This window comes from Notamacropus eugenii, chromosome 2 (assembly GCF_028372415.1).
Source record: "Notamacropus eugenii isolate mMacEug1 chromosome 2, mMacEug1.pri_v2, whole genome shotgun sequence".
NCBI classification, from domain to species: domain Eukaryota; kingdom Metazoa; phylum Chordata; class Mammalia; order Diprotodontia; family Macropodidae; genus Notamacropus; species Notamacropus eugenii.
In genome coordinates this window covers 433,352,229-433,376,326 of record NC_092873.1, presented here as the reverse complement: position 1 = coordinate 433,376,326, position 24,098 = coordinate 433,352,229, and the positions used below count along the sequence as shown (strand labels likewise).

General features: G+C 42.0%; 1 protein-coding gene across 1 annotated transcript; it reads right to left on the bottom strand.

The window, feature by feature from the left end:
* Positions 1-545: 545 nt before the first annotated feature.
* CTSE (cathepsin E) lies at positions 546-13,346 on the bottom strand. The gene is made up of 9 exons (XM_072638600.1): positions 13,282-13,346; positions 11,083-11,239; positions 9,986-10,103; positions 7,388-7,506; positions 6,645-6,844; positions 3,043-3,165; positions 1,591-1,732; positions 1,369-1,467; positions 546-923 (listed from the first exon to the last, which is right to left on the bottom strand). Exons 1-9 carry the CDS (start codon positions 13,344-13,346, stop codon positions 759-761), a joined length of 1,188 nt encoding a protein of 395 aa, XP_072494701.1. The 3' UTR covers positions 546-758.
* Between the last annotated feature and the right edge of the window lie 10,752 nt (positions 13,347-24,098).

Here is a 24,098-nt window from a genome sequence, read left to right as displayed (position 1 = left end):
TTCACTGACTGTTCCTCATGCCTGAAATGCTCTCCATTCACATCTCCACCTCCTGGCTTCTCTGGCTTCCATCGGGTTTTAGCTGAAATTCTACCTTCTGCTAAAGGACTTTCCTTGCCTCCTTGAATGCTAATGCCTTCCCTCAGATATGACCTCCAATTTATACTGTACACATCCAAAACATATATCGTTGCTTGCATGTTGTCTCTCCCATTAAAATGGAAGGTCCTTGAGGGCAGGGGACACCTTATTTTTGTCTTTCTTTGTACACTCAGCTCTTAGCATATTGAAAATGCTTAATAAATGCTTATTGACTTGACTTCAGGAGCAATGTTATACATTTTATAATAGGGAGATTAGTCATTTGATTGATTGGTATTCGGTTCCCTGTTGCTGCTGGTGTGTGAACAGAAGCTGGATGATTTGTTGGGGATGGTGTAAGGTAAATTCTTAAATTGGAGTTGGATTAGGTAACATAAAATCTCTACTAATTTGAAAAGTTTATGCTTTTATATACAAAGAAATACACAGTGATTCTGTATCTTTTGAACATTTATTTACTCAGGAAAAAACCCCAACAAATTTACAATTTAATTCTAGGAGATAATTAGAGTTTTTCTTGCTCAGTCTTGTTCTGTCCCAGACTAAATAGCTGAAACTTTCTTTGGAGGAGGGGGAGAAGATCATTCAAAAAGATCCTGGATGTGGCAGGCCCAAGGGATGTGTATAAGGTGTCTCAAGGAACAGGAGGCCTTGCTTTAGGGGACAGCTGGGGCCAGTCCCACAAGGTTGTTGCCACGATCAAAAACAGAGTAAAACTGGCCAATGAACACATCCCCGAGGATCCAGAGTGGCCCAGCTGGGGGCTGGATGTTGAGGCCCTGGAAACCACTGGTACAGAACTCCATTCCATCTACAAAGTCCTACGGTTGAAAAGAACAGGGCCAGGGATGAACAAGAGGAAGCAGGAACTCTCACTTCCTCAGAGTTGGTCCTTTGTGGGTGGTGGCGGCATCAGCAGCCTAATAGTACTTACTTCAGCTTAGGGGTGTTCATTCTTTCCTCTCCCATCCCACACATTAGGGCTCATGGAAATGGGCCACACAGTGCTTCAGCCTTAGAATCATGTTTGAGAAAAGCTGGGAGGAATCTTAGAGATCATCGAGTTCTACCCCCTTCATTTTATGAACAAGGAAACGGAGGGCCAGGGAAACAGTGGGCAGATGGCTCAGTGCTCGCTGATTCTCTTGAGTCAGAGGAGAGAGTTGGAGCAGGGTTACATGGCAGTATGGCAGCTGCTGAAGAAAGGGGGAACAGCAGCTCTACAAGGAAGGACCAATGGTTGGCGAAAGAGGGGAAAACACCTACCTTGAGCGTGTAAGCTTTAGGGGGGAGGGTGTAGGGGATTCCATTGATGGTGAAGGTAACATCTGGCATCATGTTGAGGTTGTTACACTCCATGGCATACTAGGAAATAACACGAGGGGAAAAACTGATATGTCTCTCTCTGTTCAGTGAACGCAAGATACCATATAAGGAAAATCTCCATCCCCTTTGTACCCACTCCCTCTTCTCCAAGTGAGCACTCACTTCTCCATCTGTAGGCACTGCCCCAATGGCATTCTGCAACTGCTTGATTTTGTCAGGTGGTCCTGTGATGAGGGATGTCCCTGTGTCCACTATGGCTTGGCAGCCCTCTGCGCAGAACATGATAGTGCCTCCCACCTGAATGCTGGGGGTAAACATAAAGGGGTAGGGAGAGCAAAGGACCATGGAACACAGGACCATGTGATAGAGTCTGGGGAGATGGTCCGTTGGGCAATGAGTCTGATCCCCACTGTCCTACCAACATAAGAAAGAAGGAAGGAAAGAGAGAGAAAGGAAGAAAGAGAGAAAAGGAACAAGGAAGGCAAAAAGAAAGGGGGAGAAAGGAAAGAAAGAAAGGAAAATGGGGGGAGGAAGGAAGAAAGAAAGGAAGGAAGGAAGGAAGGAAGGAAGGAAGGAAGGTAGGCAAAAAGAAAGGGGGGAGAAAGAAAAAAAGAAAGGAAGGCAGGAAGGAAGGAAGAAAGGCAGGGAGGGAGGGAAGAAGGAAGGAAGGAAGGAAGGAAGGAAGAGAGGGAGGGAGGAAGGGAGGGAGGGAGAAAAAGAAAAAAGGAAGAGGGGAGAAAATGGGAGAGAAGGAAGAAAGAAAGAGAGGAAAGGAGGAAGGAAGGAAAAAAGAAAGAAAGGGTGGAAAGAAGGAAGGAAGGCAAAGTCAGAGGTAGCAGACCTGGTACATCTTAAAGGGGGCACTTGAAAAAAATCACTTTCTTTTCTAATTTGTTGTTTATAAATCTTGCTAAATGCTAAGGATTCTATGCAAGATTTTATTTCTTTCCTCCATCAAAGTTCTCCCTCGATGCCTCATTATGCTGTGGAATTCTCCTCGGATTCTAGAAGGTAGAAGTAGAATGTAAGTAGCTGCAGGATGAGGCAAGGGCTGAAAAGGCTCGAAGCACTGGCCCAATGCAAGGATCAGTAGCTCAGGATAGGGTCATTATCAGGTTGTTTGGAAGGTGATGGCTTTTTTTTTCTTTTTGCTTACAATGACTCCCAAAGACCATCTATCTGGAAGGACTGCAATCTGCACTGGTGAAGGGAATAGTCATACTAGTAAATTCAGAAGTGATATGTGACGGTTTACTGATTTGCTACTGAAAATTATTTTTGGACTCGCATCTATTGTGTCAAAATATAATGTGTTAATGAAAACAACAACTGGGATTCAAACACAGAATAGAATCCCAGATCCAGGACTGGAAGGGACCTAAGACGTCATCTAGTCCAACCCCTTTATTTTATGGATAAGGAAAATTAGTTTTAAATCAGGATTGGGATTTGAACTCAGATCCTGGGCTCCATGGTCAGCATACTTTCCAGTCTACTACACTGCTTTCTAATAAAGCTTTTAAAAATATATTTATAATATGCACCCCCCCCCCCATATGATCATTGCTGTGGTTCAAGTAAGTCAGTCAGTGCCACCCCATGGAAAACACTCACTTGTCCAGTGCTATCTGCCAGTAGCCTTGCTTGGTGACTGGGACCCAGTTCAGGCTTCCTGTGAAATGAGTGTGATCATAACCTCCAAAGATCAGCTCACTTCCAGTGGTGCCATCTGCGTTCCTGAAGGGAAAGTCAGGCAGCCAGTGAGGGGGGAGGGGGCAAAAATCCTCCAAAAACTGGTCCTTGTTTCTGCCTGTGTCATTTTCTTGTAGATGCCCCAAGATGCCCCAATATTACTTTATTTATCCTTACAGTAACTCTAAGAAGTTCTATTCTTATTGTACAGGTGAAGGAACTGAGGCATGGATGGGTGAAATGATTTAGGACTGTCGATTTAAAGCTGGAAACAAACTTAAAAGTTGACCTTTATTTTATCTCTCTCTCTCTTTTCTTTTAGAGGCAAGAAGGGTTAAGTGACTTGCCCAGGGTCACACAGCTAGTGTCTGAGACCGGATCTGAACTCAGGTCATCCTGACTCCAAGGCTGGTGCTCTATTCACTTTGCCACTTAGCTGCCTTTATCTCCTTTATTTTAGAGACAGGGAGACTGAGGTTCAGAGAAATTAAGTGACTTGTCCAGGGTCACACTGAGCACAAGGTGCAGAGCTGGCATTTGAATCCATGTTCTCTGACTCAACATCTAGAAGTCTTTTCACAGTGCCACAGCTAACTTCCAAAAGACCCCACTGCCACCACCAACAAAGTCACCGCCTCCCCTCCCCAGCTAAGATCAGCCTCACAAGCCCTGGATTACAAGGCGTTGTTCTAAGGATTTAGCGAGGGCATCACAAAGGACTTCTTTCACATCTGATGACTATTCAGGATCAGGATCGGGTTCTCTACGTCCGGATCCCAGGGTTTTTTCCTACTCCATCATGATATTTGAATCTCAGGTTCTTCTCTGATATTTTGCTTTATGTACTGAGTCTCTGGCACCAAGCTGCGCTAATGGGACCTCAGACCCCACTGCATGAGGCATGGTGTACAGGCTATAATAATGTAGCTAGCATTTGTATATTACAAAGAATTCACAAATATTGACTCATCTTATCCTCACAACAACTCTAGGAGCTAGGTGCTATTATTACCCCCATTTTACAGATGGGCAAACTGAGGCAGGCAGAGGTTAAATGACTTGCCCAGGGTCACACAGCTAGGAAGTGTGTCTGAGATTTGAACTCAGATCTTCTGCACTCCAAACTGCTTCTTCTAACCATTTCTGGAAAGCCGCAGTCTCATTTTGCTCTGACTAAATCACATTTGAAGTGTTGTTCTCAGTTCTGAGTGGCCCATTTTAAAGAGGACCTTTACAGACAAGCTGGAGGGCATTCTGAGGAAGGTGATGAGGATGGTGAGGAGACTGGAGGCCATGCAGTAGGAGGATCAGTTGAAGGAATTAAACATGTTTAGCCTAGAGAAGAGGAAGCCTTGGGGGGAAGGTTGTAGCCTCTTCAAGGATGTGAAGGGTTGTCATGGGGAAAGAGGGATTAGACATGTTATACATAGACTCAAGTTGTAAATAGGCAAGTTGAGGCCTGAAATAAAAAGAAAGTTACTAACAATTAGAGCTGCCCCACTAAGTGGAATGTTCTGCCTTGGACCGAGGTAGGAAGGTGCCCCTCAGTGGGAGTCTTTAGGCAGTGGGGGATTGACCACCTGTTGGGCTGTTGTAGAGGGAATCTTTCCTATGTGGGTCCAGACTGTGTGACCTATGAGTCACCTTCAGATCCCCGAGAGTCTGTGCTTTGGTGAGTGACTGTCTGAGTTGCATTCTATGAGTCAGTTAACCTCCTGGGCCTCAGGAATAGGAGGTTAAAAACATCCTGGTTGAACAGGATCTGTGTTGGACACAGTGAGTTTATGAACAAAAACAGGGATATGAATTTTTTCTTCTGCAGGGGTTGGAGAAGCAGGTGGAGACTTGTGGTCTAAGAAGGCTATGCACAGGTTTTGATGCCAGGCACCTGCCTGCCCAATGGACAGAGAAAGCATCTACCTGTTGTTGGTCAGTTGTGTCTGACACTTTATGACCCCATTTTGGGGTTTTCCTGGTAATTATACTGCTTTGCCATTTCCTTCGCCAGCTCATTTTACAGATGAGTAAACCGAAGCAAATAGGATTAAGTGACTTGCCCAGGGTCACACAACTAGAAAAGTGTCTGAACTCACGAAGATGAGTCTTCCTGATTCCAAGCCCAGTGCTCTACCCACTGTGTGCCACCTAGCTACTGAACATCTACATAGAATCACAGAATCCAGTGCTGGAAGCACCCTTGAGATTTTCTAATCCAAGCCTGCTCCCTGATGCAGGAATTCCTTCTAAAATATTCCCACAAATGGTCTTCTAAATAAATTCTGCTTGAATATCTCCAGTGATGTAGGACTCACTTCTTCATGAGGTAGCCTATTCCATTCTATTGAACAATCATTTATTAAACACCCACTATGTGCCAACCATTGTAGTAGGCACTGGATAGAAGGAAACATTAATTGATTGCCTACTATGTGCCATATGCTTACTATTGATTACAAACATTGTCTCATTTCATCTTCATGACAATCCTGTGAGGAAGGTGCTATTATGATCCCCATTTTACAGTTGAGAAAATCGACGCAGAGGTTACATGACTTGCCTAGGGTCACATAGTAAGTAGCTGAGGTTAGATTTTAAATCAAGTCCTCCTGACTCAAAGCCCAGAGCTGTAACCACTAGAAACGTCAAAACAAAAAATGAAATACATCCTGTTTTCAAAGAGCTCACATCCTACTAAGGGGAAACAAGATGTAGACAGCTCAGAAAATATAGAGAATATGAAATAAAATAATTTTCTGGGAAGTGGGGAGGCAACTAACAAATAGGTGGGTAGGAGATCAGGAAAGTTCTTTTGTGAGAAATGGCATTTGGGCAGAATCTTCCAGAGCATAACTGGATCAAGACCATACTGGAAGTTCAGCAAAGCCTGAGCCAATGCATACAGGACCCAGTAAGTTTATCATCCACATGCACATGTTGTTCAGCACCACCAGGGGAACAACGAAAGAGAATGTGTTTTACTCTGAAGCGGGACAGAGTCAGGTTAGCTCTAAGAAAGAACTTCCTGATCGGGAGGGGCTGTGAGGAAGGTTATGGAATCTCTTTTGCTGAACTCAGAAAATAGGATGACACTTCATTCATCCATCCATTCATTCAACAACAACCATTTGTTAAGGGTGCACTTCCATCTTGCATAACTTAAGTAAAGATAAGTTTGGAGGCAGGGAAGTAGTCTTCATCACCCTTAGAGAACCCATTCAGTGCAATTCTTAATATATTTGACAGTACAGGGGCCAGTTTGTTGATAAGGGAAAGAGTAGTATGGTGAAAAGGGCATGAATTTGGAGTCAGAGCACCTGGTTCAAGACCCTCTCCTGACACCTATTACCTTGTGACCTTGGGCAAATTGTCTCACCTCTAAACCTGAGCTTCCTCATCCACAAAATAAGCATAATAATTCTTGTGTTTTCTAATTCCCAGAGGTGTTGTGGGAATCAAACAGACCCTAGATGTCGTGTACTTTGGAAACCATAAATTGATATGGGAATATGAGCCATAATCATTACCTGGTCATGTAGATGGAAAACATAGGTAAATCCACTAAGTTTTGGGCCATCATGTTGTCGAACACTGGAGTGACCCCTCCCACAGCCAGCGAGGGATATCCCAGTCCCAAGATCCCATCAAACTCTGCATTCACAAAAGTGCTTCCTGGCTCATTGACACTTTCTCCAAACTGCTGGTTGGCTACTGTAATCCCTTGAACCTGATATGAAAAAAAAAACCAACCCCAATAAAGAGATTGTATGACATCAAAATTCCTAGGTGCTAACTTCAGTTGCCATCTGTTTTGCTAAGTGTCGGAGGCAATTTCCTTGCCTTCTCTGTTTTTTCTTATGTTAAATTTGCATAATGATCTTTGCCACCCCTACACCCACTTTATTATTATTTTTGTTTTATTTAGTATTTCATTTCCCCCACCCTCCACCCACTTTAAATGAAGGCTGAGATTTGTTGAGATGTTGTTAATAGTCTGAATTGCTTGAAGGAATATGAACCAGCTAAGATTAAGATGCTGTAATCGTCATTTTTGTGTGGGTATTTTTTTTCCTCTTCTCCCTCCCCATCACTCAGCTCTGGGGATGGTTTACTAGCTATAAGAGAAGACATTAGATAGAAATTCACAGATAGGACTAGGAATAGTTAACATAGATACATAAATAGAAAACGTAGTCACTGTCAAGGCTTTGGATTGAGAGAAGAAATATCTTTTAGAGAAAAGAAAACAGTGTTCCATATTTTGTCTTACAGAAACTTGATCTGTTCCAATGATTCCAGTCAAGCTCCCTGTCCCATACTGGATGGAGAAAGAGTTCCCATTCTCGAAATAAGTGCTGGACTGAGAGGGGTGAAATCGATTGTGTTCCTCTGTAATGTAAAAATAATGCTCCCATCACTGGTCATTCTCAAAGGTGTTCTGTTGATTAATCCAATTAAATCCAATCCAATCCAACAAGCACTCATTGAATGCTTCTTATGTGCAAGGCATTGTGCTGAGAATATAAAGGAAAAAAAAAACCCAGCCCCTTCTCTCAAGGAGCTCACAATTCTACTGAAATCACCTATCACCAGGGAGCTATGGAATCCTCAACCTTAGAATCTTCAGAATGGGAAGGCAGCTGGGGCAGAGGGAAAAAGAATTCTGGGTTTGGAATCAGAGGACCAGGGTTTGAATATAGCTCTGTGTGACTTTGGGTCTCTGTGGGTCTCAGTTTCCTTATCTGTAAAATGAGAGAATCTTAGAAGACCTCTAAGGTACCTTCTAACTCTACTTTCTATGAGCCTAGGTGTGGAGTCTCCAGGTCATCTCATCTGTCCCCTCCCTGGGTAAACCACCTTGTCTACAATTGTCCAACATGAGTCACTAGCTCATTGGTTTGTGGCCAGATTATGGGCAGCTGCTGCTGAGTCATTGGTTTATAAATGTGATATCATTCGGGTGAGATGTTACCACACGCATATGTGATGATTTGGACACTTCCTGTTTCTAAAATTGCCAGATAAATGGGTTCTTTTCTGATACTTGTGTTCTTGTCTTTGTCATCTTGCTTCTCCTGGCTCCATATGATATGTCACCTCATCAACATGAGCTAATGGGGTGATCCACAAGTCACATGGAACTCTAGACTTGAATGACAGCTAATAAGAATGACCATAATATATAGTGCTTTAAGGTTTGATGAATACTTTACAAATTTATCTCATATTTATCCTCACAATAACATATAAATAACATATGAGGAAACTGAGAGCCACAGAGGGGATGACTCACTAAAGGTCTTATAGCAAATTCAATATCGAGTCAGGACTTGAACCCTGGTCTCCTTATTCCTGTCTCATGCTCCCTGTACTATACCACACTGGTAAGTGACATTAATCTAATGGGAATAAATGGATGTGCCCCATCCCAGTCAGACAGGAGCTTCCTTAGGTATGAGTTATCTGCTAGAGGAGAAAATTCCACAGCCAGCCTTGGTCACTCAGCATCTCACCTTAATTCTCAGGCCACAGTCAAGCAATTCGAAACAGAAGAGAACATCTCCACCCATCACTGGTGCTGCTTCTGATAAAGTAACCCATATCTATACAGCATTTAACATTTGGAAGGTTTATAGGTGCCAATCTACCTTGGGAGAGGGAAATCCCCACCTGCAAATGAGCAAACCTTTGTCAAGGGTCTACTATGTGCCAGGCACTGTGCTAAGTGCTTTACAATCTGATCCTCAACAACCCTGGGAGATAACTCCTATTTTACAGTTCAGGAAACTGAGGCACACAAAGTCAGGGTCGCAGTGTCAGAGGCTAAATTGGAACTCAGGTTTTCCTGACACCAATCCCTGTGCTCATGTATCCATTGTGTCACTTAACTGCCTTGGTTATCTTTTTATGCTGTTGAAATCATTTGGTTAAAAAAAAAGTTTGCAAAGTGTATTCTTCAAAACAGCCCTGTGTGCTAAATAGTATAATCGATATTCCCATTTTTTTTTTACACATTAGGTAACTGAGAAGCTGTCATATTAAATGACCAACTAAAGCAGTTCAGTTGTTTTTCCCATCCAACAAGCATTCATTAAGTACCTACAATGTACCAGACACCAGGCTAGCTCAGTTGGTAAGTTGCAACAGCTTGGACTCCAACTCAGTCCTTCCCTTAACACTGAATTCGGGGCTTTTTCCATCATACCTAACTATCTATGTGAATTTAGCTGTCTAGACATTGGATTTAAATGAGATTGACCTCCTCACTGAACAAAATGTTCTGAGAAGTTAATTTGATTCAACTCTTTTTTCCCCCTTAATAACAATAGTAATAGTTATAATAAAACTGAAAAAGAAATTCCCCATTGAAAAAGTTCCATTTCCCAGGGCCCCAGTTCAGTAGAAAGAAGCCACTGATGGGCTTGAAACTGATCATCAAGCTCTGCTTTGTTGTCTATCCCCACCTGCTTGCCCAGAAATATTCATTTCCCACTTAATCCTCCCCATTCTTCCTTTAGCTCAAGTCCATATTGTTACAGATAAAGGTTTCCGTTTGAAGCTGCTGAGATTTTCCTCAGTGATTCTCAGCAGGATGAAACAGTTTGCCCTGAGTGTGGCCAGTGTCCAGGGCCTCCCACCCAGCATCATTTACAGGTGATCCTAGCAGAAAGGAGAGACTATGAGATGGGTGGAATGGTGAGAATGGGAGGGGGACACTATGGGATAGGTGGAATGGTTAGAATGTGAAGAAGAGACAATTTTTGGAGCTACTTGTTCCACGCATTCTCCAGGTGCACGTTTGCAAGCACACCCAATCAAAGACCCCAGGTTCCTTCCCATCTCCCTCCCTCTCCCCAGTTCCACTTACTGCAAGCTGGGCTGGCACAGTACACAGAAGGGACCCAGAGATTGGAAGAACCCGTGTCAAAGATGACAGTGAAATTCTGTGGTGGGGAACCAATGGAGATGACTCCAAAATATTCCATCTGACAAAATGAGAAAAGTACCCATTGAGCATATGAGCAAAGAGAGGGTATTTTTTTCCCAAAGGGCTAAATGAGGACAGACAGTCAAGTCATATTGAAACACAAGTATTACTCCTCCCCTCTAAAAAAAAGTTTATTTCAACCAAAGTCATTTTTCAGTTATATCATTACAACATTGTAAAAAGTCCACTAGAATATCATGAAATCCTGTCGTAAAGTTGTTGACTGTTCATTAATTAGAACATTTGTGGCACAGTTCCTAGGAAGTTAAGGACCCCTGAAAATGACATCACCTCATTTTGTGGATTCATGGAATTGATACATGAAATGAGGGGGGCCATAGGCCTGCATCAGACTTTACAAAATCTAGGCAATAAAAATGTTGCAAAGCTTAGAAAAATTCTGCATAATCTCAAAAAGGCAGAAAAAAGGCCTCCAAGAAACCAAATAATAATGCCTTTCACTTGTCTAACAGTTTCAAAGAGCTTAAGTGTACATTATCCCATTTGATCCTCCCCACACTCCTATGAGGGAGGCAGGGTGAGATTTATTATTCCCATGACAGATGAGGAAATGGAGGCTTTGAGAGATGAGGTGACTTGCCCAGAGTCATAAGTCAGTGAGATCAGAACTAGGATTGGAATTGAGGGCTTTTTGTTTGGGGCACCTCTGAGTCTGTTGGCACTTTTCCTCTACCTCCCTCCCTTCTCTCTACTGGAATTCAAACCCATCCGCTCAATCCTTAGAAACCCTTTATCTAAACTCTAAATAGATCTGTCAAAGATCTGCTTAACCGGGATAGAGTAGAAAAAGAAGGAATTATACAGGCATTTGGGGCTACTCATTGGGATGGCCCAAGAGTATCAAGAATTCAGGTCCTGAAATTAACTGTGTACACTACCGCCTGGTCCCTAAACCCTTTAGTTCTGCCTTCATCTTTTGGTTCTTTCCCCCACCCACCCATCCCTCTTCTCCTTACATCCAAGTAGTTGATGAGAGGCTCATTAGTACTCTGGTCTTGGGAGCAAAAATCAACGTACTGGATCATATCCAACTTGTGTTTCTCCCAGAATTGGGAAAGTTGGCCCCTTTCCCTCAGGGTTTTCCGTAGAGATTTGTGTTTCCTCAAGGGCACCCTGAAAAATAAAGAACCCCACCCCAACCCTTGGGTGAGAAGTGTTGATAGTATTTCATTTCTTATGTCTCCCAGCCATCCCAACCATTCTAATTTCTAAGCCAAGGGTTCTTAACTTGAGGTCCATAGAACTCTCCCCCCAACCAAGGGTCTGTGGATAGATTTCAGAGGCCTATGAACTTGGATGAGAAAAAATTGTATCTTTAAGTTTGCTAAAACTCTAACTGAAATTTATCATTTCCTTCAGTGATGAATGTAGTATAACAAACAAACTTTTATTTTGAGAGCCTATAATCTTCACTAGACTTCCAAGGGTATCTATGTCGTACAAAAAGGTTAAGAACCTAGACTAAAGAATAACCCAGAGACAGAGGACCTGACAGAGAAGATTCTTGGTTTCTACTTGACTCATGAGACTTCCTGCTTGCTTCCTCCTATAAAAATGAGACTTACAGTCAAGGTATATCTATAAGGTCTAGGTAAATTCTTTGAGGGCATTCATTCATTCACTTATTCCCTTCTTTCTTTCCTTCCTTCCTTCCTCCTTTCTTTCTTTTTTTCTCTCCCTTCCTGTCTTCCTTCCTCCCTCCCTTCCTCTATTCCTCCATCCATTTCCCCCTTCCTTCCTTATCACCTTCCCTCCTCCTTTCCTTCCTTCCATCCTTCCTTCCTCTTTTCTTTCCTCTCTCCCTTCCTCCATTGCTCCATTCCTGCTTTCCTTCCTTCCTTCCATTCTTCTTTCCTTCCTCCCTCCTCCCTTCCATCTTCCCTTCTATTCTCCTCTGTTCTCTTTTGTTCTGCTCTCTTCTCTCTTTCCCTTTCTTTCCCTTCCTTCCTTTTTTTAAAGCTACAATGTGCAAAGCACTATTTTAGGTACTAAGGATACAAAGAAAAAAAAACACAGTTCCTACCCTCAAGGAGCTTGGGATCTGCTGCAGATCTTATAACAAAACAAAAGAACTGGAATGTCTCCAGACTTTCAAGAGCTAAATTCAATTAAACAAACATTTATTAAGTGCTTGCTCTATGCTGGAGATACTAAGGCCAAAACAGTCCTGCCCTTGTATTCTACCAAAATGACTAATTGAATTATTCAGAAGGGAAAAGTTGACCCATTTTCTGTATTTAGGGAAGGCAGAGAACTCCCTGGGACAAAGACTGCAGACGAATTGGCTTTTAGGTCCTTTGCAGATCAAAATCCCATGAAGCTTCTTGGGAAGGCTGTAAGTGCTTGGAGCTAGAAACTGCTGAAGGATTTCAGAGAGTATCAGAGTTGGATGACTAAAATGGAAATAGGTTTTATCTGATTGTACATATATAACCTATGTCAAATTGCTGACCCTCTTACATATTGGGGAGAGGAGGGAGGGAAGGAGAACATTTGGAACTCAAGATTTTTAAGTGAATTTGTCTTTAAATACTGTTTAAAAAAAGACTCTCAGAGTTGGAAGGGGACATCAGAGGTCAAGCATTCAACCTCCACCTGAAGCAGGAATTCCATCTACTATATTTCAACAAGCTGTCTTCTGACCTTTGACTGATGATATCCAGTGAGCAGGAACTCACTTCCTCCTGAGGTATTTCCCACCAACTACTTAAGAAAAGGATCATCTTATTTGTCTGAAAGGGTAAATCTACAGAAACAGGAGGATGGATAAGTTGACCTTTAGAGAACTCACTGGTTATTTCAGGCATAAGATGGAAGGGATCTTGGACATCATCTCAGCTGACCTCCTCCCTTCCATTTTGCAGATGAGAAAACTGAGACTTAGAGAAGTCAACTTGACCAAGGTCACATAGATCATATGGTGGCAGATTCAGAATTCAGACTCAATTACTCTGACTCTAAACCCATTATTCTTTCCACTGCAGCATTCTGCCTCCTATTCTACATAACATGATCCATAAGATGACCTCTTATTAGCCAGGCTTTTATGAAAATTTCAAAACCACCATTCTCCTACTAGTCTTCCCCTCTAAGAGAAGTCAGGGGTTTGGGGCCCTCTGATTCCCCTAAATAGAGGGCCAAAGCAGCATGCTCACCTGAAGAGCCCTTGGACCAATCCCAGGCCAAGCAGCAATTGCAGTGAAAGAAGGAAAGTTTTCATCCTGGTCCTACTGACTCTGACTCTACCACTCTCTCAATGGCTTCTTGGAATCCCTCCTTTCTGTTCTCACTTGAGGCAGTAAAAAAGCAAGTTGTACCTCTCTCAGGCAAGGCCAACCCAACCCAGATTTGAGGAGATGCTGATAAGACCCCCAAAAGTCAATAGCAGTAGATAAAAAGTAAACAGAGGGCATGTGTAATAGGGCGGTCTGACTTTCAATCATGGCTCAGTTACTTCCCTGAATGGGAAGGGCATGATTGGAATGATAGAGGACTCCATTTACCCAGATTTGGGGTCTATGCATTTTTATATCAGGAAAGCACCATTGGCCCATTTCCAGAGACTGGTAGGTTACTTGAATAGAGCGGGGATTTTCAGTGATGGAAGGAGCAGGGTTCTGGGCACCATCCTACATGGGTCTCACTTGTCCTTGAAGAACTTGTCAGGTTTCAAAAGAAAGGAGACAGAAACATAACCCTTTGCCATTGCTTGTCACAAACATAGGAGAGGAACCCAACAGGTCTACCACCAAAACTGTCTAAGCTGTTGACCTGGGAAGAACACGGTACAGATATCATTGTTGTTCTTCAAACGTTTCAGTTGTGTCTGACTCTTTGTGACTTCATTTTGGAGTTTTCTTGGGAAACACACTGGGGTGGTTTGCCATTTCCTTCTCCAGCTCATTTTGCGTATGAGGAAACTGAGGCAAACAGGATTAAGTGACTCGTCCAGGTTCACACAGCTAGTAAGTGTCTGAGGTCAGATTTGAACTCAGGAATATGAGTCTTCCTGACTCTAGGCCAGGTACTCTATCCACTGACCCATCTGGACAATGTGGTTTAGTGGGAAAAGCACCAATCTGGGAGCCAGGACATTTGAGTTTGGGTCCTGGTTGTGTTAATAAAAATAATTCACACACACACATACACACATATATATACTTATATATGTGTATGTATATAAAATATAGACTACCTCATTTATCCTTACAACAATCCTGTGAGGTAATAAATACCAGTACTGTTGTTACTATTTTATAGATGAGTAAACTGAAGCTCAAGGGGTTAAGTGACATATTAGTCTATCAGTATCCCTCTATCTATATATCCAACATCTATCCATCTACTAATACCTCTCCATCTACAATTTATTTATCTACATCACCTATCAAACTATCATCTATCAAAATTACCCATCTATCACTACTATTATCTATCTATCCATCCATTCATCCATCCATCCATCCATCCATCCATCCATCCATCCATCCATCCATCTACCTATCTCTAACAGTGCTGAGATTTCATTAGTGTAGGTAACTCCTCATGAGGAGTTTAGCAACTTCTTCAATTTATATTCTTAGGGAGTTGCCTACAGTACTTAGGCATTCAGTGACTTGTCTAGGACCACCCTGCCAGGAGGTATCAAAGGTAGAATTTGACCCCACATCTTCCTAATTCTGAGGCCACCTTGCTATCTGGTGTACCACACTACTTGTCATGCTTTACCACTAGCTCTCGATTCAATTAAGCTCATTTCAACAAACATTTATTAAATACCTCCTAGTGCAAGATGCATCATAAGGCACTGGAATACAAAGAAAAAAAAAACAGTCCCTACATTCTAGAAGCTTGTATTCCATGGGGTCACACAAATGGAAAAAATAAGGAAATATAAGATAATTGGAGGAAAGAGAACATTTATAACAAAGAGGATCAGTAAAGGTTTCCTGGAGGACAGGAGACCTCAGTTGAACTTTGAAGAAAGCTAAAGATTCTAAGAGGTAGATGTGAGGAGGGAATGCATTCCAGGCAGGGAGGACAGTCTGTGAAAAAGGATGTCAGTGGGAGATGAAAGAAAGAATTTGAGAAAAACAAGTAAGCTGGTATGTCTGGACATAGATGTGTGAAGGGAAATAATGTGAAGCAAATCCAGGTTGTCAAGAGTCAGATTGGGAAGGGCTTTACATGTCAAAACTAGGTGTTTTATTCTATCTTGTGTTTGTCCTTTGTTGCCGAAGAAGACCATGCCATCAGAGAAATGATGACATGACTTGCACTTGACTTTGCTTTGAGTGAGGGAGGGCAGTGCAAGGTTACCAGCCTCACTTCTCCTCCAGAGCCATCTGAATCTAGTGACCAGATATTCATCAGGATGATTGGAATATCACTTTCAGAGAAGATAGGGAGTCATTGAAGATTCTTGAGCAAGGTGGTGACAGGGTCAGACCTGTGCATTAGAAATATCTTGTAAAGTGAGAAGGTCGCAGAGGTCCCTTTCCAGTCCCAAATCTATGATCCATGTATATTCAATTGTTAATGTTTCCTCTGGGGAAAGAGTATTTCTGTGTGATATCCTACCTAGTTAACATGTATGAGGCTAAAACTCTCTCAACACTAAACAAAGGTAGCAGCAATCCGAAGATTGTAGGCTAAAACTTCAGCTGTACACCACCCCCAGCTCTTACCTCATGTGGATGTCTCCTTGACTCTCTTTTCCTTTTGTATCTTGCTAATCAAGACTATGGGGTTAGTTGACAGGAATTCATAGTCTCCTTCTGTCTGTCTCTTTCCTTCTGTCTCTTCTCTGTCTTTCTGCCTTAATCTCTCTGTCTCTGTCTCTTTTTCTTTGTCTCTGTCTCGGTGTGTGTCTTTCTGCCTCTGTCTGTGCCTCTGCATTTCTGTCTCTGTCTCTCTTTTTTCCTCTTCATCTCTGTCTGTCTCTGACTCTGTGTCTGTCTATCCGTCTCTATCTGTGTGTGTGTGTGTGGGGGGGGTCTATCTGCTGGTTCCTAGGTCTTCTAGTCTCTATGGAAATCTGTTTCCATGAGCTTCCCAATATTCAGGAGAAGGAGCCTAGGACATTGTAACAAACCATTACCTGGCTGTAGAACTGACATCAATATTGGAGTAAGAAGTCCAGGCTTGTGGTCATGACCATGACATTTACCAACCCATGTGACCCTGGGCAAAACACTTTATTTCTCCGTGCCTCAGTTCCCTCATCTGCCGAATAAAGATAATCATGTTCATGCTGCTAACGTCACAGGGTTATTGTGAAGAAAATCTTTGTAAACTTTAAAGACTATGCGAATGTGAGCTACATTTTTTTAAAAGTTAAGGTTCAGGTTTAATTTTTTTTTAATGTTCAATATTCTAATTTCTTTTCATTCAAGCATGTAGGACATGTATGCTAGTTCTGGTCAAACTGGTTCCCTAGGTACTGCCTTAGAAAAAACTTGTTCAGTTTATGTTTCAATAAAATTGTTAACAGTAACAATAAAAAAGCATCAGCACATTCGGATTTGGTTCCTTCAGTCAATGTGGTTTACCATTAGGTTTCACTAGGTGTGTATCAAAGGAGTCTTTACACATCATTCTTGGGTACAGTAAACTGTGAAGTCTTTTCTTCTCACTCCACAAGGCAACATTAGTGGAGTACATGGTTGATCTGTGATGCTTTCCTTTACCTCCTCAACTGTCTTACCATGGATATTCAGGGAATAACCCCAAGTAATTTCAACAATGGCAGCTCAGTAGTGCAGTGAATATAGTGTTGGGACTGGAGTCAGAAAGACTCCTCTGAGTTCAAATCTGACCTCAGACACATATTAGCTGCATGACCCTGGGCAAGTCACATAACTCTGCTTCAGTTTCCTCATCTGTAAAATGAAATGGAGAAGGAAATGGCAAATCCCTCCAATATCTTTGCCAAGAAAACCCCAAATGGCATCCTGAAGAGTCAGACACAACTGAAAAATGACTGAACAATAAAAATTTCAATAACCCCGCATGGTCGGCGTGGGACCCACAGGTGGAAGGGATAGCTTGGGGAGAGGTTATGGGAGCTCTGTTTTAATTCATCCTGTAGACCTAGGGGTGGTGCACTACTGTAGTGTTGAAGATGGGATGTATGGAACTGTAGTCATGATCACCCAGCCTGGTACTAGGGATCACCACCTGCTTGGAACATGTGGCAGAAAATGTATTTCTGACGACTGGATAAACTTCTGTGAGGCCTGAGGGGATGTGAGTGTGGAGGTTCACTAGTGCCATCTGCTGGAGAATTATTCACTGAATGATGCCACTCTGGACAGCAAACTGCAAAAAACCTGTCGTTGCTGCTGGTGGTGTTTGTCCTTTGTTCTCAGAGGATCAATTACATCATAAGGGTGAGGTCTTGACTTGCAAGTCAATTGGATTTAAATGAGGCAGAGCTGTGCGAAGTTGACAGCCTCACTCTCTCCTCCAGAGACATCAGAGTCCAGTGGTAAGACAAAAATCAAGACAGCTGGCGGTGGCCCAAGGGAACCTTAAGAGAGAGGTACTGAGGTCTCACACCAAGGGTATTACCTACCTCAAGTGAAGATCAACCGATCAGTCAACGAACATTTATTAAGTGCCTACTCTATGCTAGGCACTGTGCTAAACCCTGGGAATACAAAAGGGGCAAAAGACTGTCTGCTCTCGAGGAGTTTACAAGGAGCACAGATGTGAATCCAGGTCACTGGAGAAGAGATCGTGTGATTTCTAGTTCTGCTGTTTTCTCTGGACTACCTACGAATTTGTCCGATCTTGTGAGCCATATGCTTGCAAAGGGAATAGGTGACAACACATGGGGATGGTATAAAATAATGAAATTCCCAGATTATTTAGGTGGGAGAAATAATCTGGGAAGCTGAGAAATATCCTAAACTACATGTACCTCAATGTCACGTGAAAACCTCTGATACTACGGTTACACCAGAATTTTTAGCAAGAGTAGTTTTACCATCCCAACATGAAAATGTTGCAGCTTCTGAAATAAGACTTGTTTTTGGTCCAGAAATGATTAAACAAGGACTTTCAAGCCCATTTTGAATTGGCAATGCCATGGTATAATGGAAAGAAAACTGGCTTGGCATTCAAGGGTCCAGTACTGATTCTTCCATTAATTGGCTAACGTCACCTTGAACAATCACTTTTTCCTTTCTGGGCCTCAGTTTTCTTGTCTGCCAAATGAGAAGACTGGCCTAGAATCTAGTAGAATTACAGGTGTCAAACACATAGCCCACAACTCCCCCTGCGTGTGGGCCAACCCAGATCAAAATGTAGTCTCTATCTGATTTTAATGTGTAGATGTAGTAATAAAAAAAGAGAAATCTATGAATATGTGATACTCTAATTGATATGTGGTCTACAGGGATCTTTATGCAGGTTCTAGTGGTTCCATTTCTATTGAGTTTGATACCTCTGGACTAGACAATCTCTAAGGTCTATTTAAGTATCTATGAATTCTTCAACTCAACTCATTCTTGGAAAGAAATAAGAAAAGCTTTTTGTTATGCTGGAGATAGCTCCTGGTACAAGAAGCAGTGTGATTCAGTGGACAAGGCAGTGGCCCAGGGTTCAGGAGACCTGGACTTGAGTTCCAGTTATGGCACTTTCTAGGTGGATACTGTAAATCAGCAAACCTCTCTGAAATCTAGCTCCTTCATCTATAAAATGAGAATTGTAATGCCAACTGCTGCCCACATTAATGAGTAGTTACGTGGGAAGTGTTTTGCAAGCATTTATGAAATACAAGCCATTATACTGGAGGGGGCCTTGGGGATCTCCCTGTGTGTGTCTTGGGTATTTGTTTTTTTCCACCTGATTTGGTTCTCTTAGGTTTGGCAGACTCTTCTTTTCCTTCCACGGTATCTGCAACAAGAAGGCTCAGATGTCTCTGCAGCGTTATCTTGCCAAGAAATCTGTCAGCTTGGGTGTGACTTTCCAAACAAACCTGCAACAATATGGGGATCAGGTTAGATGGCCCCTGGGCCTCCTTTCACCTCTTGATAATATATGTTGAAGAATCTTAGGGATCCTTTCGTTTCTGAGGGGATCCAACAACAGAGAGCATCTCATGGAGGCACAGTATGACTATGAATCCTGTCTGATGGCACCAGTTGACATGTCTCTTTGTTCATGCAGCTCTGTGGTTTTACAAATGGTGAGGTCATTCAGGCATGCATGTATGTGTGTGTATGCATGTGTGTGTATGAGTGTGTGAACAGCTAGTTAATCAATAATCAACAAACATTTAGTAAATACACACTATGTGTTGGGGGCTGGGATAATGATTGTGAGGTTGACCCACGCATTGTCAGAGCTAGCTCAGTGTTTGGGAAGCTCCCAAAGGAAAGTTGGGAGAGAAGAGGAATTAGACTGACCACCAAACTGAAGGTCTACAGAGCCGTTGTGCTGACCTCATTGTTGTATCCCTGTGAAACATGGACCATACCAGCACCATGCCAGGAAACTGAATCGCTTCCATCTGAACTGTCTTAGGAAGATTTTGAAGATCCCCTGACAGGAGAAGGTAGCAGACACTGAGGTTCTTGCTTGAACTAAACTGCCAAGCATTCAAACTATGCTTCAGAGAGTACAACTCTGATGAGCTGGCCACGATGTTTGAATGCAAAACATATATTTGCCAGAAAAACTATTTTATGGAGAATTCACATGGGGCAGGTGATCATACGGTGGTCAGAAGAAGAGATACAAGGACACTCTCAAAGTCTCTTAAGAACTTTGGAAATGATTGTGTGACATGGGAGACATTGGCACAGGACTGCTCAGCATGGCATGCCCACATCAGAAAGGGTGCTGTGCTCTGTGAGCTAAACAGAGTTGAAATAGCTCAAAAGAATTGCGAGATGTGCAGATTTAGAGAATCCACTGCAAATGTTCACACAGACTATTTGTGCACGACCTGTGGTAGAGCATTCTGAGCTCCTATTGGTCAGATCAGCCACAGTCCAACACATTGAAACTTGACTCTAGTATAGTGGTATCATTTTGATCCTCTTCAAGAATGAAGGACAACGACCAACCAATCAAGGTGCTGAGAACACTAAATTTTGTTGTTCAGTTGTTTCAGTAGTGTCCAACTCTTTTTGACCCCATTTGGAGCTTTCTTGGCAAAGACACTGGAATGGTTTGCCATTTCCTTCTCTAGCTCATTTTACAAATGAGGAAGTGAGGCAAACAGGGAGAAGTGACTTGCCCAGGGTCACACAGCTAGGAAGTATCTGAGAACAGATTTGAACTCAGGAAGATGTCTTCCTGACTCCAAGCCAGGTGCTCTATCCACTGGGTCATCTAGCTGCCAGGGATACAAATACAAGAAGAAAAAAAGGCAGTACCTGCCCATGAGGAGCTTATATCCTAATGGGGGGAAGACAACACATATAAATTCAGCTGAAAGGGGGTTAACTGTTTATCCCTGTGCTTGTGAACCGTGCATTTAACCCTGTGTGTAACGACTCTGCTGTATATATCTGTGCATGTATCCATGTAACATTACGGGCTCTTTGTGTGTACACAGTCTGGGACCTTAAATGTGCATCTGTGTCTGTGTATGGTGAGTAGCCTTGTCTGTCTACAGCGCATCTGTAAACCTGGTGTGTCTCTTCTGTGTTTATGTCCACACAATTTTTTGTCCCTCTTCCACTGGAGGGGGAAAAGTAGAGGATGAGGATTCAGGAGCCCTGGGTCTCGATCTCATCTCTGGTATTATGGGAATCTGTAGTCTCTTATTCTGCAAAATGGGGCCAATAATTCTAAGACAGCCTATTTGCTGGGTTGTTGTTTGGGAAATATTTTATAAGCATTTAAGAAACATAGAAGAGGCCTGGGGCTAATCCTGAGGGTGCGTGTATTGGACTATGTTCCTCTGTGTGTGTGTGTGTGTGTGTGTGTGTGTGTGTGTATAAGTGCCAGGACAGAAGCCATAACTTACTCCTCTTGGCTCAGAGGGACTAGGGAGCATACAAATTACCAAAACAAACTCAGGGTGATAAATGTTTGTGTTAACAAGTTGCAAAATGTCTAGTTCACTTTGGACTAAGGTGTAAAGGGAAGACTTGAGGAGCTGACTCTTTTTTAGCTTTTATTTAGTATTTTATTTTTCCCCAGTTACATGTAAAAATAATTTTTAACATTTGTTTTTAAAACTTTGAGTTCCCAATTCTCTCCCTTCCTCCCTTCCTACCCCCCACATCCATTAAGAAACTAACCAATTCGATATAGGTTATCCCTGCATAGTCAGGCAAAATATTTCTATAACAGTCATGTTGTGAAAGAAAACAGACAAAAAAAACTCAAGAAAAATAAAGTTTAAAAACAGTTTTTTAAAATGCTTTAATCTATATTCAGACAACATCAATTCTTTCTCTGGTGATGGGTAGAATTTTTCATCCTAAGTCCCTCAGAGTTGTCTTGGATCATTGTATTGAGAATAGCTCAGTCATTCACAGCTGATCATCCTAAAATATTGCTGTTACTTTGTACGTAGAACATTTCATTTTGCATCAGACCATGTAAGTCTTTCCAGATTTCTCCGAGAATACGCCGCTCTTCATTTCTTATAGTACAATAGTATTCCAACATAATCACTTGCCACAACTTATTCAATCATTCTCCAACTGATGGGCTTCCCTTCAACTTCTAATTCTTTATTCCCAGAAAGAGCTGCTACAAATATTTTCATACATATAAGTCCTTTCTCTTTTTGTTTTTTATCTCTTTTGGGATAGAGACCTAGGAGAGACATACTAGGTCAAAGGGCATTCACAGTTTTATACCCCTTTGGACATAGTTCCAAATTGCTCTATAGAATGGTTGAATCAGTTCACAACTCCACCAACAGTGCATTAAAGTCTCATTTTTTCCACATCCCCTTCAACATTTGTCATTTACCTTTCCTATCCTATTAGCCAATCTAATAGGTATGGAGTAGTGCTTCAGAATTGTTTTAATCTGCATTTCTCCAATCAATAGTGAGTTAGAGTATTTTTTCATATGGCTATAGATAGCTTTGATTACTTTATCTGAAAACTGATCATATCTTTTGATCAATTAGGGAATGGCTCTTATTTTTAAGCATTTGACTCAGTTCTCTATATCTTTGAAAAATGAGACCTTTGTCAGAGAAACTTGCTTCAATTTTTTTTCAGTTACTGTTGCTAACTATATTTCCCTCCATCCTATTCTCCCCTCTCTGTTTATTCCACTCTTTCTCTCCTTTCCACCTGTCCCTCCCCAAAAATGTTTTGCTTCTGACCACCCCCTCCCCCAATCTGCCCTCCCTTTTGTCACTACCCCCTTTTCTTATCTCCTTCCTCTTCTACTTTCCTGTAAGGTACGATAGATTTCTAGACCCAATTGAAAGTGTGTTATTCCCTCTTTGAACCAATTCTGATGAGAGCAAGGTTCAGTGAGCTCCATTTCAGGTGAACCTTAAATGATGGGGAGGTTTTCAAGAGGCAGAGATGCTAGAAGAGAGGCTATCCCAAGCAGACAATGGATTTAGTAAAAGTGTAAAGATGACAAAGTGCAATTCTCCTATGTCAAATAACGAATAGACCAGTTTGTATGGAGGTATAGTGGAAAATAAAGCAGGTTTGTTGGGGGCCACATTGGAGAAGGTCTTGAGGTTAGAGTATATTCAGTAGGCAATGGGGAGCCATGATGGCATCTTATTCAGGGAATGACAGGATGAAAGCCCTGCCGTATGAAGATTAATCAGGCCAAGGTACATAGGATCACTTGCATCAAGGGAGATTAGAAGCAGAGAGACAGCTAATAGGCAATCACAATAATACAGGCAGGCCTTAGTATAGGACTGAACTGGGGGCCTGGCAAGAGCATGCAAAGAGAGAGATCAGCGTGACTGATATTGCAGGAACTGTTGATGAATAACAAAAATTGCAAACATTTTGTGTTATATAAAGGGCCATGAAAAAAATGCTAAATAACCACAGAAGACAGAAAATTCTTCCTTGGTTCCAATTATATTTTATACTATAGTTTGGGCTTCATTTGACAGATTATGAGTCTTGGATAAAGTGAACAAGATTGAGAATAAATTGTGTGTAATGAAAAAAAGGATTTGTGCTGTCAAATAATAATATATGCATTGTAATAATGACTGACATTTATACAGCACTTGTAAGTTTGCCACATGCTTTCAATATGTGATCTTAAGCTAAGGAAGCTGGGGGGGTGTAGTGGATTGAGCACTAGGTCTATAGTCAGGGAGACTTGAGTTTATAATCCAGCCTCAGACACTTACTAGTTGCCTAACCCTTAGCAAGTCACTTAAACTCTGCTTGTCTCAGTTTTCTCATCTGTATAATGGGAATAGTAATAGCACCTACCTCCCAGGTTGTTGGGAGGATCAAACGTGATAATAATCCTAAGTGTTTAGTATAGAGCCTAGCACATAGTAAGTACTATATAATTGTTAGCTATTATTATAGATCTTAGGGCAGTTAGGTGGATAGAGCATTGGATTTGGCATTAGGGGGACTTGAGTTCAACATCAGCCTCAAACACTTACTAACTGTGTGACCTTGAACAGGTCACTTCACCCTGTTTGCCTCAGCTTCTTCATCTAAGGAAGTGAAGGAAATGGTAAACTACTCCAGTATCTTTGCCAAGAAAACCCCAAATAGGGCCATGAAAAGTCGGACATGACTGAAATGACTCAACTACAGCAAAGAAAACATTATTATTATCTTAACTGATTCTTAAAACAACCCTATCAGGAGTTATTATCAGTCAGCAAACAGCATGCCACAGAACCTATGCATGTGTGTTAAATAATCTATAATTATATGCATTTTTTGCGTGTGACTAATCTCATGTGCCCTGCCTCCGACGTATCCTGACCTTGTGACTCTAGGCTCTAAGTCACGACTTCTCCACACCCCAAATAACAATCTAA

What these genes read in the sequence shown, in the direction of transcription:
- CTSE (XM_072638600.1), bottom strand. Translation starts at nt 13,346, where the DNA reads ATGAAAACTTTCCTTCTTTCACTGCAATTGCTGCTTGGCCTGGGATTG. An exon ending in TGGCAGATAGCACTGGACAA is followed by an intron (nt 1,733 to 3,042) that starts GTGAGTGTTTTC and finishes GTTTACCCCCAG; the next exon opens with CATTCAGGTGGGAGGCACTA. An exon ending in CTAAAGCTTACACGCTCAAG is followed by an intron (nt 924 to 1,368) that starts GTAGGTGTTTTC and finishes TTTCAACCGTAG; the next exon opens with GACTTTGTAGATGGAATGGA.